Genomic DNA, 24623 nt, shown 5'->3' on the forward strand with positions numbered 1-24623 from the left:
ATAGCAATTTTAGATTAAGTGATAGGAGCATCCTCATCGCTGTCACCATTGTTGATGTGAAGGAGCTATCAAGACATCTTCTGACCTTGGGGAACTTGGCTTAGCCTAGCCAGCTTTGAGACAGTTTAAATCGTACAGGGTGATGACTCTGATTTCCATTTTCTTCTCTCTCTCTCCATGCCCTCCCCCTTAATTATAGCTATTAATTAATACTCCCCAAAGCTGATTCTTCCCTTTTTCATTTTACCTGCACGCTGATAGTTTAGCATAGTAGTTAGCAGTGTGGACTTAAGGATCAGACTGCCTGGGTTTCAATCCTGTCTTTCTCATTTGCTCATTTTGAAATCATAAGTTTACTTTATACCTCTTTTCTCGTCTATAAAAGGAAGACAGTAGCTACCTTCCTGAGTTGTCTTGAGTAGATAGACTGTGGAAGGTGATTGGCTTAATATCTAGTCAAATGGTCAGTAATAACAGATGTCATTGTTGTTGTTATTTCCAGCTCTACAGCTTTGAGGCAGCCTATCTGTTCTTTTGTCAAGAATAGGAAAGCTGAGGGCGATTGGGAGACTATCAAAAAGCACAAGATTTGGGCATCTCAGGATAGAGAGTTGAAGCCAAATCTGAAGGAGGCCTTTGGAACTCTAGCTGGAAGACCTAACTCCGATAACAGTCTTATTTTTACAATTTACTAGTTAAATGGTACATTCTTATTGGCTTTTACTTGCTGAACGACAATGGACAATTAATCTCTCTAGGCTTCTTTTTATTCTTTTGGAAAATGAATATTTTTGGATAGGATTATCCCTTCCATGATCATCATTGTCTGATCCTTAATTGTTTAAGTAAAAATGAATATTGGAAAGCGTTCTGTAGTCGTGTGTGTGTGTGTGTGTGTGCACGCACGCACGTGCATGTGTGTAAGAGAAAGAGAAATAGTGAGTTGGTTTATATTATGATAAACCAAAAAGATTTACTTGTTTATTGGGTGTAGCATGTTACGTACCTGGTTTCTTCATAAGAGATTATCATATCCCCTTTCATACCCCACTGTCTAGATCATTTCTAAGTATTTGTTGATCCTATCTCACATCTCTTTTGGACTTGTCAAGGAAAGATTTTTAGACATTATAATACATATTTTATAATACTTGTCGTAGAGTCCGAAAACTTGGTTGGGGATTTTGTTCCACTACTTACTTTGCAACATTACCTTGGGCAAGTTACATTCCCTCTCACGTGCCTCATTTCCATGTCTGTCTAATGAGGCATTTCTTCTATTTAACCTGTAAGTCCTTTCCTAACAGTCTGTGACTCTGTAACTATCACAGCATAGGTTGTGGCAGGAGTAGCTGGATTCCAAAGGGAAAACTTGGTATCACCAGTCCCTTTGAAACCTATTTTTTATCTGTTGCCCATTATGTTTGCTGCAGGATTTCGGCTGAATGCCTCTTCTTGGCCCATGTTCCTTTTGAAGACACTAAATGGAGCAGAGATGGCTCCCATCAGGATTTTCCACAAGGTATGGTGTCCTTCAGATATCACCACTGCAGACTGCTAAGGTCAAATGCTTACATTCTTTCATTTACTAAGCCCCTGATGTCTACTTTATATTTATGGCCTGAGGATGCCTTCTCAGAAACTAGTTCAGTGGAAGGATTTTTTAGTACCTTATGAAGCAGCAATGATCCCTGGAGGAAATTACACCATAAGTTAGGATTTCTGGTTTTTGGGTCCCAGCTCCACCATTAATAAGCTATGTCCTTTTGTCCTCATCCGTAAGTGGGAGTCTGTCTACCTCACAGGATTGTTAGGAAGTTAAAATGTGTTTATCAGTAAAACATAAAATATGATATAAATCTAATGGAGCTGTTCTTATCCCAGATCTTGGAATTCCCTAAGTTCCATATGCTAAACAGGGAGAAAGGAAGGAGACTATTTTTTGAGTGTCTACAGGATGTTTGGAGTTGATATACACCATCTCATTTAATATTCACAGTTAACTTTCTGAAGCAAGAATTATGATTTCCACTTAACAGCTAAGAAAATGAATACTTTTGAATAAAGAACTTGCCCAAGATCACATGGCTTGTAAGTGGTGGAACAGGGATGTAGAACCCGTATCCATCCTTTCTTGTCTCCCAAAGGATGAGGCAATCAGTCTGCTCTCAGCTGAACTCTTTTAATGAGGTCAAGGGGCCTGAACTAGAGTTGCCTATGCTGCTAGTTAAGTCTAAACCCTAAGAGCACCTTGGTTCCCAGAATATAGTGTACTGGGCAACCTAGAAACCCTTTCGCTATAGAATATGTCAAATTGGTGGTGGGGCGGGGGGAGGGAGACCCACAAATATTCTTTTAAATGCTTTGCTGAGCTACCAGAAAGTTAGAAAACTCTCCAGAGGCCAGAATGAAAAAGGAGAACCAGTGTTAAGTGTGACGTACTGTACCTGCAGGTCCCTTAAGGGGCTTTGCCAGTCTCACTTTCTAAGGATCTTGTCTTTTAGCAGCCGTGGTAGGATAGATGAGCACTTGGGCCTGTGCAGGGCAGTGAAACAGGCCCTGAGACTGCCACGCAGACAAGTAGGTCAGGTCCCTCAGGTGGTCCCTCCTAGTGAAAAGACTGTTAATACTGCTGAGGAAGGTGTCTGCCTCAGCTCTGCAGTGGGATGCAAATGGAGTCACCGCCCCTGATAAATCAGTCTAACCCGTGCAAGTCCAGATACACTGCATGTGTTGTCTAGGAACTTCAGGGCTGTATGGAGCTCTTTCTGAGTGCCTGCAGAAGCAAACCCAAAGTCTCTCTAGAGGGTTTGGTTGCTTTCAACACAATGCCATAGGAGTCCCAAAGGTGAAGCACCACTGAAGAGGAGTATTCTGTTCAGAATTCCAGAGCCCTCAAATACTCTCAGAATAAACCCAACATGATGAGACATCAGTGGACCCAACAAAACAGTAAGGCTATAACCAAAGGGCTTCCGGATAATAGAAATAGCAGATAGAGATTATAAATTAAGTATTTGAAAATGATTAAGGAACAAAAAGAAGGAATTTAAAAGTTGAGAGATGTACAAAACCCTATTTTTAAAAATATTTTAAAAAGCTGAAATGAAACTTAATGGTTAAAAGTACAAATTAATAGGTAAGTATATAAGAAACTAGGACTTAGATAAAGAAGAATTAACTGAAAGATGTATGTAAGGAATTTCCCCAGAATGCAGCACAGAGAGATAAAGAGGTAGAAAACATTAAGGAAAAGAGACCAAGAGAATAATACTAGAAGGTCCAACGTATGCTGAACACAAACTTCGGAAAGACTAGAAAGAATAGAGAATAGGAATATTCAAGAAGGTATTAACAGAATTTTCCAGAGTGTGCAATAAAGGCAAATACATACCTTAAAACATCACAGTATTAATTGAAGTCCAGAGAAAAGATCCGAGCAAGTAATCACACAGGGTACCTTCCAGAGGGTTACAGGTAGCGTGACAGCACATTTCCAGACAGCAGCCATACAAGCCAAAAGATCATAGAACAGTATCTTCCAAGTACTGGGAATAAAATTATTGTCCACCTAGAATTTTATATCTAGCTGTACTATTATTTCAGAACAAATACAAAACCAAGACATTTCCAAACAAACTAGTACAAGTAGATACTTTCAGCCACTGAAAGAACAACTGAAAAATCTATTTCAGGAGGAGGATCATTGAACCCAGAAAATAAGAATGGACGTAATAGTGATGAGGAAAGATTGCTTAACATGTGGATAAATCTAAGCAAGCAGTGCCTGTAACTGTATAAACTAAGTATAATAACAATGTGGAACTAAATTATCAAATACCTATTAACTCAGGAGTAGGTAAATTTCAGGAGTAGATATTGTTTGGGACTGTACATATAATGAGTTTTAGACTGAATTGTGTCAACTATACAGCTACAGTCTCAAGGCAATCTGCTAAAAGATTCTAAATAGAATGGTTAACGTCTGATTCAATGGAGTGGGTAAAAAGGGAAGAAAATTCAATTTACTGTAAAGGAGAAAAAGGAACCCAGAAAAATCAAGTTACATAGAAATGTAGGCAAGATAATAATTGTAATAAATTTAAATATCTCAGTTATCGCAAAAAAGGTTAAACTCATCAGTTCAGCCAGATACCCATTAGGTTGTTTTTAAATCTAGCTCTATGCTGTTTATAAGAGACCCTGCTAAAATATACACCAAATGTTGAAAGGAAAAGAAAAGACACACCAGGCAAATCTTTGTCAAGAAAGCCTATGCTAACTATACTGACATTAGGCAAAGGAGACTTTGTCGCTGAAAGACTTCATTAAAGAGGTCACAATCTAATAAAAAAAAAGTACATGCTCCTGAAAAACAGTGCCTCAGATACGAAAGCAAAATTTGACAGAATTTAGACAAATTGGAAAATCCACAGTTATTGACGAATATTTCAGTACATGTCACTCAGTAATTGATCAATAAAGCAGACAAGGAAATTGGTGCATCAGTCAGCATAAGCTACCTAGTATTAAATCAGCTGATAAGTTTTTTGTTTTTTGTTTTTTTTTTTAGGTTTATTTGTTTTGAGAGAGAGAGTGCATGTGTGTGCCACTTGTGAGCCAGGGAGGGGCAGAAAGAGAAGGAGAGAGAGTCCAAGCAGGCCCAATGCTGTCAGTGCAGAACCCGATGCGGGACTTGATCTCAGAGTGAGATCATGACCTGAGCTGAAATCAAGAGTCAGACACTTAACCGACTGAGCCACCCAGGGGCCCCAAGCTGATCAGTTTTTAAGAGTCAGTTGCAGGGGCGCCTGGGTGACTCAGTCGGTTAAGCATCTGACTTAGGCTCAGGTGGTGATCCCACAGTTTATGGGTTTGAGCCCTGCATCAGGCTCTATGCTGACAGCTCGGAGCCTGGAGCCTGCTTCGGATTCTGTGTCTCCCTTGCTCTCTGCCCCTCCCTTGTTCATACTGTCTCTGTGTCTCTCTCTGTCTCAGAAATAAATAAACATTAAATTTTTTTAAGAAAAATAAATAAATCAGTTGCATTTCTATTTAACAGCAGCAAGTGGCTTGAAAATAAAATTTAAAAAAAAATTTTTTTTTCTTTTAATGTTTATTTATTTTTGAGAGAGAGGCAGAGCATATGAGCAGAGGAGGAGCAGAGAGAAAAGGAGACACAGAATCCAAAACAGGCTCCAGGCTCTGAGCTGTCAGCACAGAGCCCGACACGGGGCTCGAACTCACAAACCATGAGATCATGACCTGAGCCGAAGCCAGACGCTCAACCGACTGAGCCACCCAGGCGCCCCTAAAAATTTTTAAAGATAGCACTTATGATAACAATAAAATAATATGCCTAGAAAATGTTAATAAAAGCATGAGATACTTATAAAGAAAAGTTAAAAATCTATATTAAAGAAAAAATCTACATTAAAGAATACTTAAATGGAAAAGACTATTATGTTCATGGATGAGAAGGCTAAATATCATTTATACAACGGTTATTTCTTTCTAAATTAATCTATAAATTCATTGGGATTCCACTCAAAATCCAAAGAGGGGTTTTCTCTGGACTTGAAAAGCTGATTCCATGGTATCAGCTTTCATACAAAAGATCATATGAAATTCATAATGAAAGATCAGGGAGAAAGAATAGCCAAAACCATAATAAAAATGACAAAGCAGGGGACTTTTTCTATCAGATACCCATTTAATAAGACCATGTTAGTAAGACCCTGTTATTGGTGCAGGATCAGAGTGTAAGACCAGAGGAAAGAATAGAGTGTATAACACTTTTTGAGAGCTTTATCTTTGCAACTACACTGCAGATCCACACCGTTGGACAGAGTGAGCAATGTTACGAGCACTTAGGAGGGCAATTTGACAATACTTAATAAAGCATAGGATGTATATATCTGTCCTATAATCCAGCAATTCTACGCCTACTTACATACCCTAAAGTAACCCTTCCACACGTGTGCAAAAGAACAAGTGCAAGAATGGTCACTGAAACTCTTGAAACAGTGAACAATTAGAAATGATCTTAAATGTCCATCTGAATAGAATGAATATGTTGTGATATATACATATAATGGAATATGAACTATTAGCACTTGAAATATATTGGAGCTAAATTTATCAACGTAGGTAAATTTCAAAAGTGTAACATTAACCACACACAAAAAAAGTTGTAGAATGATATGTATGGTATAATACCATTTATATAAAATTTTGAAGTATGCAAATGGATGCATATATATATATATATATGTACATATATGTATATACACACACACACATACATACATAGTAAAGTATGAAAACATGCATGAGGAATGGGCACAAAAGGGATTCAGCTTTAAAAATGTTACCTTTTATTTCTTAAAAAAAATCAGAATCAAAATGGTAAAATGTCAGGACATAAAAAGTAATACTTTGGAATACTCTGAAATTCATTTAAAAGAAAGACTACACTTTCATTATAAATCTTCGGTAGCAGCCGGTGACTTTTTCGTTGTTCCAAACTTGGTAGCAGTCTCTTGGGGCACACAGACTCTGTGTTTGCATCTAGGTCTGTATGTTTCTGTTTCTCATCTAGGAACCACCCTCGCCTTCCCACAACTTCTTCAAAATGGGAATGAAGCTAGAAGCTGTGGACAGGAAGAACCCTCATTTCATTTGCCCAGCCACTATTGGGGAGGTGCGGGGCTCAGAGGTGCTTGTCACTTTTGATGGGTGGCGAGGGGCCTTTGACTACTGGTGCCGCTTCGACTCCCGGGACATCTTCCCTGTGGGCTGGTGTTCCCTGACTGGAGACAACCTACAGCCACCTGGCACTAAAGGTAAAGGCTCATCCATGAGCTCTTGAAATCAGGACCCAGGTTGGTAAGGGAGGTTACCTGGGTCTCCCACGGTCAGCGTATCTTCAGTAAACCTCACTAGTAGGCAGCTTAGGTAAACACCAGTGTCTACCCGAGAGCAATCAGAAACAATAAGAATTTAATGTCCAAGGAAGCTAGATGTGGAGTTTGGGATAAAGTAAAAGTTCCTTACTCTAAATATCGTAGTTTATTCTCAGGCAACTAGCTTTTCCTCCCTGTCACTTTTGTTCCTAACCTCTTTCAGAGTTTGAGTAGCATTCATTGTCTCAAGGTGCACCTCTCTCTCGGGTCCCAGGGGCTTTGCATATGAGCTGGAGTAGCAGTGTGCCATCAGGATACTTGAGAAGCACCGTAGCACAATGGGAAAAGCATGAACTTTGAAGCAAAGTAGACTTAGGTTTGAGTTCCAGCTCTGCCTTTTTTTTTTTTTTGCCAGCCGTGTGGCTTTGGGCAGTTAGTTTGCCTCTCTAAACCTCAAATTCTCTGTCTGTAAAAGAACACCTGCTTCATAAAGTTATTGTGAGGAATAAATGAGATGATATGGGTAAAATGCTTACATAATATCTGGCAAATAGCAAGTGCTAAACAAATGTTTTTATTATATTACTGCTGCTCTTATCATAGTTACTACATCCTGTATTATATTTATTATAATTACTAGATAATATATAATATGCCACGTTATTGGTATTATAATGCTATTATTATAAAAATAACCACTACTAATGGAAGAGTATATATAAAATGCTAGAATAGTGCCACAGAGTAATTGAACAGTAAATTATGTTTCTAATGATGATGGTGTTGGACATCATCCAGAATAGAATTTGAGATAGCTGCTCTAAATAAAAGAAATACTAAGAATCTCATCCCTGAAGTCTAAAAGTGCTAGTTAATCTGAAGGTGTAGAAAGTCACCCTTCTTATTGTCTGTCAGTCCCTTTTCTAAACCTCTGTCAGTTTCATTCATTCAGTTAGCCTGGTATTTATTGAGCACTTAACTGTGAGCCAAGCTGAAGATACAGCAGTTACAAGGATGAAAAACACTTCTGTCCTCCTGGAACTTCTATTCTAGTGGGATGAGATGGGTGATAAACATCGAAATCACGAAATAAACAAGATGATTTCAGATCCAGTTTCTCCTCAGGAATAAAGTATAATGAAATAGTGGCAGCAAAGGTGGACTGAGAAGGGGTTTTTTGTTTAACAGCTTTATCAAAGTGTAAGACAAGTGAAACAGACGGCACATATTTAAAATATACCATTTGAAAAGTGTTGACATATGTGTGCACCCATGAAACCATGACCCACAATCAAGATAATGAACATATCCATCATGCTCAAAAGTTTCCTCGTTCCTCTTGGCAGAGGGAGGAGATAATTTTTTTTAATGTTTACTTATTTTTGAGAGAGAGAGAGCGAGCATGCACAAGTGGGGGAGGGGCAGAGAGACACACACACACACACACACACACACACACACACACACAGACTACGAAGCAGGCTCCAGGCTGTGAGCTGTCAGCACAGAGCCCATTGCGGGGCTTAAACCCACATACTGCAAGATCATGACCTGAGCCAAAGTCAGATGCTCAACCCACTGAACCACCCAGGCACCCTGGGAGGAGATTGTTTAGATACAATTTCTTTTCAGGAAAATTTGTCTGAAAAGGTGATATTTGAATTGAATGATCAGAAAGAATTCCAAGCAAGGACAGGGCATACATATCATGGTGCTGAGACGTGCGTGAGGGTATGTGTTTCAGGGGCAGAGAGAAGACTGCTCCTACTCTAGAGCGCTGTGTGAGAAGGAAAGTGGCAAAACCCTGTAGGACCTGGAAAGCCAGAGTGAGAATTTGGATTTTATTCTAAACATGTGGGGAATTGTTAGAGGGTACTATGTAGGGGAGTGACGAGATCCGATTTACTTTTAAAAAAGTCACTTGCACTTGTATCCAGAATTCAACTCAACAATAAAAAAGGCAACCCAATTAAAAAATGGGCAAAGGGTTTGAATGGACATTTCTGCAGAGAAGATAATATAAAAGACCCATAAGCACTTGAAAAGATACTCCATGTCGTTAGCCATTAGGGAAATGCTAATCAAAGCCACAAGGAGATACCAGTTCACATCCATAGGTAAGATATAATCAAAAGGCAATGACAAGTGTTGGTGAGAATGTGGAGGAATTGGATACATGGCTAGTGAGATTGTAAAATGGTGCAGCCACTTTAGAAACAGTTTGGAAGTTACTCAAAGTATTAAGCACGGAGGTACTTGTGACCTAGCAATTCCACTCATGGGTATACGCCCAAAAGAACAGAAAACATGTCCATAGAAAAATGTATCATGTATGTTCATGACAACATTATTCATTGTAGCCAAAAAGTGGAAATAGCCCAAGTGTTCATCATGTGATGAACAGATAAATAAAAGGTGGTATATTCATATGAAATCTTGTTTGGCAATAAAAAGGAATGAGTCCTGAAATAGACTACACCACAGGTGTACCTTAAAAGACATGAGAGTGAGAGGAAAAAGCCAATCACAAAAGCCCACACGTGGCATGATTGCTTTTGTATGGGCTGTCCAGAAGAGGCAAAAACACAGAGACAAAAGTAAATTAGTGGCTGTCAGTAGCACGGGGGAGAGGGAAATGGGAGGTCACTTTGATCAATATGGTAAATATTCTCTGCAATTAGATCGGGAAGGTGTTTGCACATCTGTGTATCTACTAAAAACACCGAATTGTACACATTAAAGGGGTGAAGCTTATGGCATATGAAGTATATATCAATAAAGCTGTCATTTAAAAACTCCCTCGGACTGCTTATGGAGAATGGATTGTGCTGTGCTGACTGTGGACGAGGAAGAGGGGAGAGTTGCTGGGATTAGGTTGGTGGCACTGGGGTGGGGAAAACTTGAGATGGGGCAGGGCAGCGGTCAGACACACTTCTTGCCTCAGGAAAGTGCTATTCCTCCATATGCTTCAAGAAACAAGCGCCTGAGATTGCTATGAGAAACAACCCGTTGCTGTCCCTCGGCAAGCCCTGTGAGGCGGTATCTTCTGTGGAAGCAGGGAGAAGAGAAGTGCCTTGGAGGTAGTAGCGGAGTCATTTTTGCTTACTTGAGACAAGTAGGATAAACCTCGGTGCTCCTGGCTATGTTCAGTGAGTAGGTTGGTCTTCTCACTTTCTTGCCTAGGCAATTTCATCATGCTTACTGTAAATCTCTTAGCGTTTCTCCACAGCCACAAGACCAGGGAGTCTTTGTGCCCAGGAGTTGCTGGGCAGGTATTCCTTTGTGACTGGGCACCATGCTGATAAGAAATACGACTATGTGGTTGATGCTTCCAGAGGCGTTTGCTGACTGTTTTCATCCTCCTCTTTGCGTATCTGGGGACAGCTGCGATTTTTAACAGCAGATGACCAGATCAGCAGATGGCTCAGAGGTGGAGAGAGACCTTCTTCTGGTTGGCATTTCCAGACCAGATCCTTTGGCCATCATTCCAGCAGCCAGGGTTCCTCCAACAGTTCCCTTGCCCCCCTCCCCTCCCCCTCCGTAGGTTCTCCAGTGTGGCTGTTCAGTAACAGCAGAACTTCAGCCACCTCAGTGTCCTGGCTAGGGCGCAAGTGATCCAATGTGGAAAAAATGTGGTTACTCAATTCTTTTCTCAAAACAAGATGTTCTCTCTGTGTAAGCCTGTTCTCTTTCTAATCATGCTGTCTCCTCCTCCCTTCCTACCTTCTGGCCATTCGTGTGCAAATGGTAAAAATTCAAAGTAATATGAGATTGTTTCTTGCTCTCAGCAAATAGGAAAAAACACCGATTTTATTCAGTGTTTTTTACATGCGTTATTTCACTTTATATTCCTGGTAACTCTCAACTAGGCATAATTATTTTCAGATACATTTTATTTATGAGAAAAATAAATTTCAGAGGATTAAGTGACTTAGTTCTGTTGATATTTGAGTCTAGAGGGAGAAGTCATGGAGATCTTCCAGTAGGACCAGCTGTCAAGGCCATTTAGAGCCATATTGCCTTCACACATGTCCCCCCTGTACTCTCCCCATTCTCCTTCAGGCTTTCTTCAAAGCTTCGTTTGAGACCCTGGATTTTGGCTTCCAGATCCTGATACGAAATAGGAAAGAAGCAGTGTTGGGGGATATCAGAGCTTTGAACGAGGGTCTAGTCCCAGCTGGGCCACAAACTTATGTCTGTGAGCAAGTGATTCCTAATGAGAGGTTGAGCTAGGTGACCCTCGATGGCCCTCCCACCCTTGTGATACTGTCCATTCCTGCTCTTGGGGATGGGTAACAAGGGACCCCTGTGACTGTCTCCTGCTCGATTCTGGGTCCGGCTCACCTACCACTTTGCTCTGCCCTCCAGCCACCTAGGGCTCTGCCTCTCTCAGGGACTCCTGCACGCTGGCCGTTTTCTCCTCTGCTAAGAGGTAGTAATCCTTTTTAGCTCTTAAACTCCTGGCACCCAGCCAACTCTCATAAGAGCAAATACAAAGCTTACAGCTAATCCAGGGTACTTGGTTATAAAAGGCAAGCGTTGTTTTTGTTTTTTAAGCTCATCACTTTTTTTTATGTGTGACTTAACATAAAACTGAAACAGGCAAGTTTTACTTTTTAAACTTTAAAAAACAGAGAGTTCAGTCCATTTGGCTCGACTGTAACGCTTAACTAGGCTTCTCACCATCCTGACATCCACACTGATTTCAATCTGGGTGAGCCCATTTTAGATTACAGTTTAGCTTCCTATGCAACTTTTACAGTAGGAAGAGAATGTGAGCTGTGAGCTACCGCGCATTTACGTTTTTATTATAAATTAATGTGTTGCTGTCTGGATTATACTCCCAAGTTCTTGTGACTTCATAGAGTGTAACTGGGTCTGGCTGCTCTCAATATGCTGATACAAATATGGGGTCCAGGAGAGGTGCTGCCCTTGAGCACACCTGTTGGAGTAAAAGGTCAGCCGGGTCTCCTACCTTTTCATTCCACCCCTTCTACCTGTGGCATCATACAAAGAGAATGCTTCATAATCTGACTCGGTGCTATGGTTGAGGGGAATAGTAGTTTTACTCTAGTCTAGAGAGTAAGAATTTGATGCTTCAAAACACAACTTTCAGAATATCTCTTCACATTGTTTCTGTGAAACATTTAAGAAGTATTTTCCATACTTTATGGATGGCCTCTTCCTCTTATAAAACTATCTAGGAAACTATACTATAGCCACTTTGGGATTCTGGGTCAGAAAGAGGATTGGTTAAATTGTAATCCTAAACTGTGCACGGAAAAACCAGGGTAGAGGCGAGAATAACACAAGCCAGGCTAAACTGTGGGTCACAGCATGTACACAGCACATAGGTCAACTAACGGGTTGATTTTCTTCAGCCATCCATCCATTCATTCAAGTTCTAAGCCCTAAGCCACAGCTGAGTGCTAGTCATTGGCTTAATTGAGGGAGCATCTGCCTTTAGAGTTTACAGTTTGGGGAGTGTATAGACAAATAGAAAATTACAGCTTCAAAGTGATAAAGTACAGAAGGGCCCCTACCTAGTTTGAAGATTGGAAGGTGGAGGTCAGAGGAGGCTTCCAAAGAAAGTGACATCAGACTGAAACCGGAAGAAAAATTCTAGGTAGCCATGGAAACAGAGAAGTAGAGGCCCAAGATTAAAAAAAAAAAAAAAAATGTGTTGAGGAACTGAAAGATGCTTAGACAACTAGACTGTAGCATGGAGAGAGAGGAATGGAAAGCGGAAAGGCTGGAGAAGAAGCCCTTTTAGACTGTTTTAAAGATTGGGGTCTTTGCCCTAAAAGCAGTGAGAGACATTGAATGGGCTTTGTAGAGTCGCTGGTCAGATTTGTGTTTTAGAAGACCATTCTGGTAACAGTGAAAGGATAGGTGTCTTCCAGAAGGTGGAGGCAGATGTGCCTATTAACAAGCCGTTATAATATGCCAGTGAAAGAATTGAGGCAGTGACATTGTGGTGAAAAGGATAAAAAGATTGGCGGGGGGGGGGGACATATTCTTTGAATAAAGAACCCAAAATATGAGTTCTTACAGTCGAACACCTGTCGCAACTACTTTACTTATTTAACAAATAATTACCCCTACAACATGGAAATTTTGCTAGTTTTTCAGTATAAGCCTTAATGAGAAAGCTAAAATTCTCCTTTTCAATTTGTCTAGGAAGTTAGGGTTTCTTACTGCCTAGACTCCTTGTTAAATGGAACTAAGTTATTCATGTTTATCTCCCCAGCACTTGGCACATGGTAGTTATTCAGTAATAATTTGCTGAGTGAAGTAGATCACGCTGAATATTCTGATTCCATTTGTGTTCATCAACATCTAAAGCCACTACTCCCTTAATTACCAAAGTGAGAGTGCTACTCCCATTTTCACAGCAGAGTGAAATCCATTTAAACTAACGTTCTGTCTTATAAGTTTTGGAAACCTTATGGCCAAAAGTCAGGATGGCAAAGGCCACTCGTCTCCAGAAACATTTGTACAGCTCTACATCTGCCCTTCCATCCAACTTCTTTTGCTACTCAGCCACAGCAAGCAGGAGAGCGTCCCCTCCATAGGAAACTTCTAGCAACCAACATGCCGTGCCTATCTCTGAGAAGGCGTGTTCACTATGTCACGAGCAGTGTGGGCACATTGATCAACGAGCGAAACAAATTTTTTTGGTGCCCTTAATGAGGACAGCTACTTGGTTGTTTGGCTGTTTTCCTTTTTACCTTCTCAGATATCCTAGTTCCAGGCCTCGCCTTTATTTAATATACCGTTTCCTCCCTCCTCCACACATGTGCATGCACACACACACAATCTCTGTCATCATCGCAGATGTGGCCTTGTACTCTACTCACATCTAGAAACTCCAGCCTTTATTCATCCATGTGGCCGGCAGCTGTAGAGCCGTCCCCTTTTGGTGGTGCTAGGCTCGGTGGAGGTTAGAGACAGGTGCCTGCTTCCCAGGTTGAGTGAGTAATTGAAAGAAAATGAGCATGTGCTCACGTGCTATGCACCAAGTAGCACAGGGAGATGCCTGCTATGGGTTCTATCTGAATTAGATGCCTGGACATCTCAAGAAAACTGTGCCAGAAGTGTTTAAATGCTCTATTTTGGTCCAAAAAAATACATGTATTTATGAGATGAGGCTTTCTCTTGATTGTATGTTGTTGGTACACAAATAGAAATAGGAAAATGGGGCAGTGACATGAGACACTAGATTATGAAGCGGGGATCTAGGTTCTCCCACTGATTGTAATTATGTCTGCCTAAAGGACAGAAAAGTCCTGTCCCATACCTCTCTTCCAGCTCCCATAAGCTGCCCCTTCGGCTCTGCCCAGTTCCCTTGCCTTCACCAGCCACAGATGCCTGAGAATGGTAGCAGTTTCTTGGCACATGTAATGAAACAACTGGCATCTGTCAAACTCCTGGAAATAGTGAGATGTGACTTAAACAGTTCATAGATTTGACCACACCTACTGTTTTCTTTAGAATTCTTAGACCCATGTAGTTTTCTTTGGCAGGCTTTTATTGAACACCTACTATGTGCCAGCATCAGTACATAGCAACTTGCAAAATCCCCTAGTTAAAAAAAATTTTTTTTAACGTTTATTTACTTTTGAGAGAGAGAGAGAGACAGAGCGTGAGCGGGGAAGGGTCAGAGAGAGAGAGAGGGAGACACAGAATCCGAAGCAGGCTCCGGGCTCCGAGCTGTCAGCCCAGAGCTTGACGCGGGGCTCGAACTCACAAGCTGTGAGATCATGACCCGAGCCGAAGTCGGACGCTCAACCAACTGAGCCACCCAGGCGCCCCAGCAAAATCCCCTAGTGTATGTGGTTTTTAGGAAAGCCAGACTGGAAATCAATAATATAAACTCTATGTAGTTACATTTTCTCCCTTAATTATATGGATGATTTTTTCAGGAAATATTGCAGGTGTAATCTCAATAGTGACTTACTAAGTAGACCATAAACATCCATGTATGTGAAAGAAGACGAGGAAAACTTGGCAAACTCTTTGACAGAGCAAAGAAAAAGCAAGAGTATGAGGGTGATACAGCCAGAAGGCAGGAGTTTCAAGCTTTTGGGATTCATTGTCTTACGCTATGGAAAGCTGGACTGTGCTCGTGTGACTGTGTGGCTGACCAGCATGCGCTTCATCACAGGGTGCTTTCACCGAGGGCCCTCGGTTTCACCAGACACATTCACAGATCATCTTCTGAGAACACATAGCCCTACACCTGCAGAAATTGCTCCCAAATCCTCTTGCCTATTACCCTCAACAGCTAAGGCCAGTCACTCCTTTGTCAGCAGTAGAAGGTTCTTAGTGTTGGCTTGTGGTCCTGTCATGCACGATCTTATTTTCCTCTGTTTCCCCCACTCTCTGTAGATTTATCAGTTGAAAAACTCCCAGGAAAAAATGAAACGTCTTTATAGTTGTAGAGGTCTTCCCCCCGTGCTGTAGGAATTAGAGTCCAGCAGGAAAGAAGGAGCTAGGTCTGGAGAACCGAAAGTGTTAACCGAGCTGGATCAGAACAAGAGGCAACCCATGCTGCATTAAGTGAACTTGATTTAGAGGAGTGGAGTTTCAGCCTTGGCATCAGCCCAGCTGGCAGCACATAGCTGAACCCAGCCAAGTTGAGCAAAGCTAATAAAGAACACATCCTCTAAATTACAATGCCAAGCCAACGATACACTGCTGTGAGTGAAAACAAGATCCCAGTCCAGGAAACTGATAAACCAAATGGGTTTCCCCCTGCTCCTTTTTTCCCCCCATTGTTCATGTTCTATGTCATGTAGACACACACAAGTTGGGCTTACTTAACATTTTGTACATCAGTTTTCAATTCCATATACTGTGTTGTTGCCAGAGAGAGGAGAAGATCTGATAATGAATTTTTTTTGGCAAATAAGACTCTTAAGGATTATTGGAGAAACCTAGAAGTCAAAAATACTCTGACACCCTTCATTATTATAAGTAGGCATGTTTAGTTCATTATCTTCCTTCCTTTACTTGGGGATACACTCTTGTTTATCAGTTTCAAGATAAAATAGTGGGAAGAGCATGAACTTTGGAGACCAAACGATCTAGGTTCAAATCAACCTCTGTGTGTTCAGCTTCTCCATCTTTAACATATCCAAGTATAATGGTTGTCTCAGGAAAAGGCACTTGTGGGATTGTTTGAGTTGCAAGCTAAAGTAGCCACTTTTTCATGGAACATCATGTATAATTAAAAGAAAAACCGACTTGGATATTTGGCAGACTCTTTCTCCAAAATTAAGTGAGGTGGTCACTTTAAAGAAGACAACGTATAAGCATTTGCTGTAAATGATCAATTTAAATTTTTTTTTTCAACGTTTATTTATTTTGGGACAGAGAGAGACAGAGCATGAATGGGGGAGGGGCAGAGAGAGAGGGAAACACAGAATCGGAAGCAGGCTCCAGGCTCTGAGCCATCAGCCCAGAGCCTGACGCAGGGCTGTAAATGATCAATTTAAACTTTCAAGTGAAAATCAGAATCTTGGGAAACTTGTATCCATCGTGAGCTTATCTTCCCAACATGTGAAGGCTTCAGAGTCACTCGTTGCCATGTTCTCGTCTATCTAGAAGTTGTTTTGGTTAAGGTTTATTTATTTGCCTTAACATTAAATATAAGATGTCAGGAAGGTAAATAAAGTCATAGAAGTCTAGAATCTCAGGGTTAGAGGGAACTTCAGAAGTTATCAAATTCAACCCTCCACCTAATTCAGGCCTCTCCCTGAGAGCGTCCCCATAACTACATATCCAGCCCTTACTCAAATTCTTCCAGAGACAGGGAGATTATAACCTCCCAGAGGTGAACATTTTTCATTTGTGATAGCGCTAATGACTAAAAGTGTTCTTGCTAAATTTGAGCTGAAATCTGCTCTCCCCCAGTATCTATCTCTTGGCTCTAATTTTGTTTCTTGTTTCACCCAAAGCCTTCTTCAGACACCTCTTGATACTCTTGTTCCTCCAGGCCTTTTTCCTTCAGTTATATCTGAAATTGGATAGTTTCTAAGCCCCTCATCAGCTTGGATCTCTTCTTGACCCATTTCAGCTTACTGTGTTGTGCCCAGAGCAAACTCCGCACATCAGGGATGGTCTGACTAGTGCAGAGAGGATTGGCACTCTCGCTTCCCTTAAGAGAGCATTATACTGCCTAGCATGTTGAAAATGAGGGATTGCATTTCCTCTGTTTTTATATACTTAAAATGGTTATAGTAGTTTCTTACCATTACCCCTTATCTAGGTTCAGCACAAGTTGAACCAAACTTCAGGACATAATGGCCATGTTAGAAAGGAGGATTTTCTGGCACTTTTTTTTTTTTTTTTTTTTAATTTCTCTGCTACTGAAGGGTAGGGACGATAAATCACAAGATTTGGAAAGTGCTTTTACAGTTCTTTTTTATCATACTGTCCAGGTTGTGACACACCCAAGTATTTTCCTCGGGAAAAGTTTTCATTAGATAAGAGGATTCCTTCTCTTTCCCAAAAATAGCTTTTCTTCATTCAAACCAATAGGGATCATATAGTATCAGCTGTATAGAAACATGGAACCCTGCCTTAGAGCTGAGTTCTCCCACATACCCATGGTCAGTAGTCAGAGTATACTTTAAAGGCAGTCTCATTTGTAACTTGCCATGGAAAAGAATGTAGATCATAAAAATGCTTAACCTTTTGTGTATCTGCTATTTTGGTATTACATTAAACTAACCACCTTTTATAATGTTGTTTAGAAAGATGTTCAATGAGCACCATTTTAATAAGAAAGGAAGTTAACCTTTTCAATGCCACATAGAAGATTCCAAACCACCTGCGGGGTTTGTAGGATAGTAGTTCCCCCCCTCCCCCACCATCCACTTATCAGAAATACAGTCCAAGATCCCCATGGATGCCTGGAAACCACAGATGATACTGAATCCTATCAGTATATGTATTATGCTTTTTCCTATACATATGTATCTATGGTAAAGTTAGACATAGTAAGAAATTAACAATCAGTACTAATTTAATAGAACAGTTTTAACACTATACTGTAATTAAAGTTATGTGAATATGGTGTCTCTAAGTATCTTCTTGTACTGTACTCACCCTTCTTGTGATGGTGTGAGATGATAAAATACCTACTTAATGAGGTGAAATGAAGTGAATAAGGGGGACGTTGTGATGGTGTTAGGTACTGTAGACTTTGGTACATCAGAAGAAGGATCATTTGCCTCCAGCCTGCATGGATAGTTGAAACCATGGAAAGCAGAACCATGGAGAAAGGGGAACTACCGTATTTGACCTTGGTTTACATAGGAAGAAACTGAAGCTCAGAAAGTTTACCAACAGGAATAAGAAGTAAAATTTGGTAAGTCCCTAAATTATATCAGACACAGTGCTTATCATATCCACATCCTCAAGCAGTATCTCAACCAAACCTAATAATAACCCATAGCTCAAAGGGGTTAAATGATTTGCAAGGACCTGAACCTAGCTCCATGGGTTTCTAACTTCAAAATCCATGTTTTTTCTACTATACCACGCTTCATTTCTCTTGTGCCTCAAATGAGGTTTAGAGATAGCCATTAGGTAAATGAGTCTGAGATAATTGTGAATAAGATTGAGTTAATGAATGTGAAAGTAATTTGAGAATTGTGAAGTGTGATTCTCACGTGAGAGGTTTCCATCAGTGATTTTGGAAATGCATGGTGACACCTACCGGAAACTCCAGGGCCCTTTTTCATGAGGTGGGGATGAGTTTGCGATACGTATTGGGTGTAGAAGGAGAAGGATCGAGAGTGGGAGATAGGCCCTTCAAAGCACCAATAGCTAGTTACTGTACATCTGGACAAAAGAAGTCAGTTTTCCAGGCTAGTCACAACCAGCTGTTCAGTCATAGAAAATGAAATACAGTAGCTCTCACAGGGGAAGTCATTCATAATTGAGTAGAGCCACCTGTATATATTATATAATTGTGCAGTCAACTAGGCCAATTGAGATATTCCTAGGAAATTTAACGTTCATGGAAGTAAAAGGGAAGAAGAAAGCCGTCTGGGGCACTGGGTAGGATCCCCCAAGGATATTTTGAATACATGCAAGTTTGCCTGTCTTTTCTTCCCACTCTTGGAATAGCTCTCAGTAGCCTGTCTCTCTGCTTTATACCACCTGGAAGCCTATTTGGATAAGGGCTTATAGCACCTATCTAGTTACTTGTACTTTTTTTTTTTTAATGTTTACTTATTTTTGAGAGAGAGAAAGAGCATGAGCAGGGGAGGGGCAGAGAGAGAGGGAGACATGGGCTCTGAGCTGTCAGCACAGAGCCCAACACAGGGCTCAAACACATGAACTGAGAGATCATGACCTGAGCTGAAGTCAGACGCTTAACCATCTGAGCCACCCAGGCGCCCCGTTTGTACTTTTTAAAAAATGTTTATTTATTTATTTTGAGAGAGCATACACAGGGTGGGGGTGGGGGGGGGGGGCCAAGAGCGGGGAGAGAGGGAATTGCAAGCAAGTTGCACGCTGTCAGTGAAGAGGCCAACTCAGGGCTTAGTCTCACAAACCGTGAGATCATGACCTGAGCTGAAATCAAGAATCAGACATTTAACCTACTGAGCTACCCAGGTGCCCCTGGTTACTTGTACTTTTTAGTGACAGTGTATCACCACACTTTTTCTTCTTTTGGCTTTCATTTGTTTATGTGTGTCTTTGTTTTCAGAATTATGTTACTATATCTCAAATAAAATAATATTCTCATCTTGATTAACTTGGCAGGAGCTAGCCCCAACCCCATTGAAATTTTTAAATAGTATTATATTTATATATAATAAAAATTATAAATTTTTATAAAAATTATAAATTTATATAAAAATAAAAATTATAAATTTTTATAAAATAAAAATTTTATTTTCCACATTAACATGGAGAAGCAATTGGATTTCCTTTATCTTATTACTTATCCCAGTAATGTCTCTTGACCTATACCTGGCCTTTTAGTGTAATATATGAGGCTAAAAATGGAAAATTCAGCAGTCTATTCAGAAATATTTAATGAGTTCCTACTGTGCATTCGCAAGTATGCTAGGTATAACAGGGAATATAATTTCATTAGGGGAGATGAGATATGGATAAATAGAATGTAAAGTAGAAACAATTGTTACTGATTTGACTTTCTTCTGCATTTAGTTTAGATTTGAATATGTTTTAGAACCATAGAATTGTCATAGAACTTCCAAAATAGAAGGATCTTTTTAGAGATTTACTAGCTGTGTGACTTAGAACAACTTATGTTAACCTCTCTTAGCCTTAGTTTCTTCATGTGTAAAATGGAGGCAATAATATTTCTTACTCACAGAGTTGTTGTAAGGAGTTAAATGAGTTCATATATTAGAGCAACAGCCAGCACATTCTAAGCTCTCCAAAAAATGTGAGTTATTAGTCATTCTAGTCTGATGCTGTTATTTTAATAAACAATGAAATTGATGCATAGTAACTCACTTCTTCAAGTTTTATTTGGGTTTGCTATTAGATGATATGTGTTTTTCATAGGGTGATAAAGAAGGAGAGTCTTTCATGGGTCATATTAAAACAGTTTAAGTTTATGTGTATTACATAAATACTTGTAAGTTATGTGTTACATAAGTGCTTATAAAATAGTTGTTGTTAAACTTAGAGTGAAATATTTAAGAGTTGCCCAGAAACAAATGAAGTTTCAAAATAATACTGTTCAGATTGAATCGGTGAGACGAGGGAAGTTGGGGAGGGCTTCTTGAGATTTGTGTTATTTGCCAAAGGACACTTACAGTTGATAGCCACCTGAAGAAGTGCTTGGAAGGGGCATTCGAGGGGAGCTCACATGTACAAGGCACAAGCCAGGGAGAGATAATCCTGAAAACTGACACACAGGGCATATATCAGAAAACTAAAATCAGATGAGGTAAGGTAATAAGCAGGGCCTGTTCAGAGGGACCTAACCCAGCAAGTAAGAAGAGACCATTCAAGTGTTTTAACCAAAGCAGTGACATGATCATGTTTGTGTTGTAAACAGATCCCTATGACCTGTCAGGTAAGGGATAGAGGTAATGGTGGGAGTGGGTAACTTAGAGGCTGGGAAACCAGCTAGTTGGCCATTTCAGTGATTAAGGCAAGAGATGACGAGAATCATATTTAAGGTAGTGGCAGGCAGGATTGGAGCAAAAGAAGTGAGTTTGAAATATTCAAGGGACAATTTCTCTGGGAAAAGCCGTGCTCTTTTAAAGCCACATTCCTTTAATCTTTCAATGCTAGAGAATCGTAGAACTGGAAGCAGTCTAAGATAAGATGCTGGGGAAATCATGGACTTGATGTCAAACTAAATAAATGGAATAAATGCTAAGTTAGAGATAGACATGTTGTCAGCCGAATATGGCAGATCTAAGCATAAGCAGATACAGAAACTAGAAAACTAAATCTGAAATCAGTCAACAGTTGCAAATCAGGAAGACCAGTTGTTCAGATGAATTTGTGACAAAAGATACAATTTCTTCCAACCTTAAAGGCACAGCACTCTGAGCCAGCTCCTGACAGGTCTCCTTGATGTCTAAACATACCTTTTGTTTCAAAGACACTAAAATAACTACTGTACATCCATTGTTTTAGGTAAAGTATACTTGCCCTTTTGTATCCTTAGACATACTGCAGATTGCCAGAGTTGGAGCAGAACTGAAGGTTCCCATAGTGATTAAAAGCTAGCATGTGAAGAAATGGCATTTCTTTGGACTAGGTTAAAAGGCCAGAAATTACTGCTAATGTGCGCATCGCCAAAAGCAGCTGGTCCCAGATACGGCCCAAATTACTCTCCATGAAGTAGAAAGCTTTAGAATGGTTTCATACTAATTATCAGCGTGAGAGGAATGAGCACATACAGCAGGGGAGAGGGAGACAGGACAATGACCTGTCTTGTGCTCTTTAGTCTTTATTGGGCCCACTTTAGTCTTCGGACAGGACTCCCATTGGCTGTTATCTTCTGCTATAACAGCGATGCCGGGTCCCAAAACCATCAGGATCGCAAGTACTGTTCTGCCAGAGGGGCCCATTGGCTGCTGTCCTCTTTTCTTTTGTTTCCAACCCTCTCCAACCTGCTCTGCCCCTCAACCTCCCATGTAGCAGCACAGTAACAGTTCACCAGAGTCAGAAGGGAAAGAGGCTAACGTTTATTGAATACCATGCAGCCAGTGCTGTAGTGGTCCTATCCTGTGTTATTTCATGTTACCTTGACGATAGCCCCTTAGGTAAGTACTACTATATGTTTTACGAAGGAAGAAACCACAGCGTATTTCAGAATCACACATCACATTCAAATATCCGTGGGTCCAGCTCCGGCTTTGCCGTTAACTTCCTGGGAGATTTTTAAGCAAACATTTTTTTCCCTACAATGTTTAGTTTCTCCATCTTTAAAAAAAAAAAAAAAAAAAAAGGAGTCGTAATACTCTAACATTCTGTTTTGGGTAAATCATCCAGTTAGTAATTGGAATAAGGCATAAAAGGTTAGTGTCTGTTTGTCCATACAGTTGTCTTTGTTATTGGACCTGATCTGTTCATCTGAGCCTCCCATCTTCCTCCTCTCCTTTGCCATTGTTAACAACTTGTGTATTTTATTCTGATTTTTATTCTTTACAAATAATTTTTTGAAATATAATTTAATCACACTGAATATTATATTTTTATAGTTTTTTGCTTAACGTTTTATCATCTGCCTGGTTCTGTGTTATTATACAGTCTTTATAGCCATCATTTTTAATCATTACATAATTTGAATAGATATGTAACTCTTTGCTTGATTATTCCCCTACTTTGATAGTCCAAATTTTCTTTAATAATAATGCTATGATAAACCTATTTAAGACATTTTTTTCAATACTGAGGAACATATCCTTAAGTTAGCCTCCCAGAAATGCAAGATTAAGTGAAAGATAGAGAATATGTTTAAGGATGGGGCACCTGGGTGTCTCAGTTGGTTAAACGTCTGATTTCGGCTCAGGTCATAATCTTACAGTCCATGAGTTCGAGCCCCACGCCAGGCTCTGTGCTGACAGCTTGGAGCCTGGATCCAGCTTCGGATTCTGTGTCTCCCTCCCTCTCTGCTCCTCTCCTGCTTATTCTCTGTCTCTATCTCTTAAAAATAAATAAAGGTTAAAAAAATTTTTTTAATTTGGAATATGTTTAAGGATCTTGGCTGCACTGAGCCAATTGTGTTCATTTTAAAAATAAGCCTTTGCATGTTAAACCAAGAACCTTCTGCTTAAAACCAACCAGAAAACAGCATCAGAATGGCAATTTTTTTTTTCTGCTTCCCACATGTTTTGGGGTAGGAAACAGAGCCAGTGAGTTGAGGTCATGATTGTTATATACCAATTACAGTGTTTATACAATAGAAATTGTTGCAAACCAGAAAGAAGTAGCTAAAAATTTTTGTCAATTTTCTGTCATTCCACATATATACATACTGGCGATACCCAGAGTTGACTCTGGAACTGCAAATAATCTCTAGAGAAGAGAATATGCATGGTATGTCCAAGACAAGTGCCAGAAGCTTTGGGGATTACATGGAATGTAGATTAACCTCTGCTCTTGGAGTTAGGGAAGTAAGACATGAACCACTAAGAAAGCAGTCTAAGCAAATCAGAATCTTAGAATCAAATGCTAGATTATGAGTTACATTCATTCACTCAACTGAGATTTATTGAGCATCTACCGTGTGTAAAGGGCAATTCTAGGAGGTGGCAATAACAGCATTGCCCTTAGGAATCTCTATGCTAGTTGGGAGAGATGGAAAATAGTGAGTGATAGTTTCTCTGTAGAAAGATTGAGTAGAACAAAAGGAAGGAGGGGGATGGAGTGTGCCAGGGGGGTGGGAGGAGGCAGAGGGTGAGTGGAGGTATTATTTTATATAGGATGATCGGGGAAAATCTCACTGAAAGGTTCCATATGGATAGCTGAGCAAAAAAGAAAAAATTCTTTCCTGGCAAAGGGAGCTTCAAGTTTAAGTGCAGAAGAGCAAGAGAGTGTTTAGTGCGGTTCTCAAACTGTGATCCTTGGATCCTTGGCATCCCCAAGATGCTTTCACAGGATCTGAGCTCAAAAGTATTTTTAGAATAACACTGACTCTATTTACCTTTTTCACGAAGCTGATATTTGCATTGATGGTGCAAAAGCGATGGTGAGCAAAACTGCTGGCTCCTTGGCACAAGTTAAGGCCGTGGCACCAAACTGTAGTGATAATAATATCTTTCACTGCCACCTTTTGGGATGAGGTGGGGAGAAGCCAGGCTCACTTGCCAGTGCTCTTGATGAAACAGTAAAATGTATTAATGTTGTCAAATTCCAAGCTGTGAGTACCTCTCTTTTTAATATTCTGTGTGAGGAAATGGGAAGTATGAATAAAGCAGTTCTGTTGCACACCAAAGTACTTGGTCGCCTCTAGAAAAAGCCCTTGTAAAATTGAGCCGTCAGCTGAACTATCTCCTTTTTTTATGGATCACCATTTTCACTTGGAAGAATGACCCAACAGGCAAACTGTGGTTGTTCAGCTTTGGTATTGGCAGACATTTTCTCAAAAATGAACTGAGTGAGCCTGTCACTTCAAGGAAAACAACTAATAGCATTTGTTGACAGTGATAAAATTCAAGCTTTCAAATGTAAATTCAAATTTTGGAAAACTTGTGTCTGCCA

General features: G+C 40.2%; 1 protein-coding gene across 12 annotated transcripts in view; it reads left to right on the top strand.

Moving 5' to 3' along the window:
- The window catches only part of SCMH1 (Scm polycomb group protein homolog 1), a 186641-nt gene that overhangs the window by 97492 nt on the left and 64526 nt on the right, over positions 1 to 24623 (top strand). For all 12 annotated transcript variants that reach the window (XM_047082518.1, XM_047082524.1, XM_047082528.1 and 9 more), the window contains 2 exons: positions 1434 to 1522; positions 6602 to 6845. In XM_047082518.1, the coding sequence (XP_046938474.1) occupies positions 1434 to 1522; positions 6602 to 6845 (333 nt within the window). The remainder of the gene's footprint in view (positions 1 to 1433; positions 1523 to 6601; positions 6846 to 24623) is intronic.

Source organism: Lynx rufus, unplaced genomic scaffold (assembly GCF_022079265.1).
Source record: "Lynx rufus isolate CCGP_SWC_20201006 ecotype Redwood Valley unplaced genomic scaffold, mLynRuf1.p SCAF_2, whole genome shotgun sequence".
In the NCBI taxonomy this organism is placed as follows: Eukaryota; Metazoa; Chordata; class Mammalia; order Carnivora; family Felidae; genus Lynx; species Lynx rufus.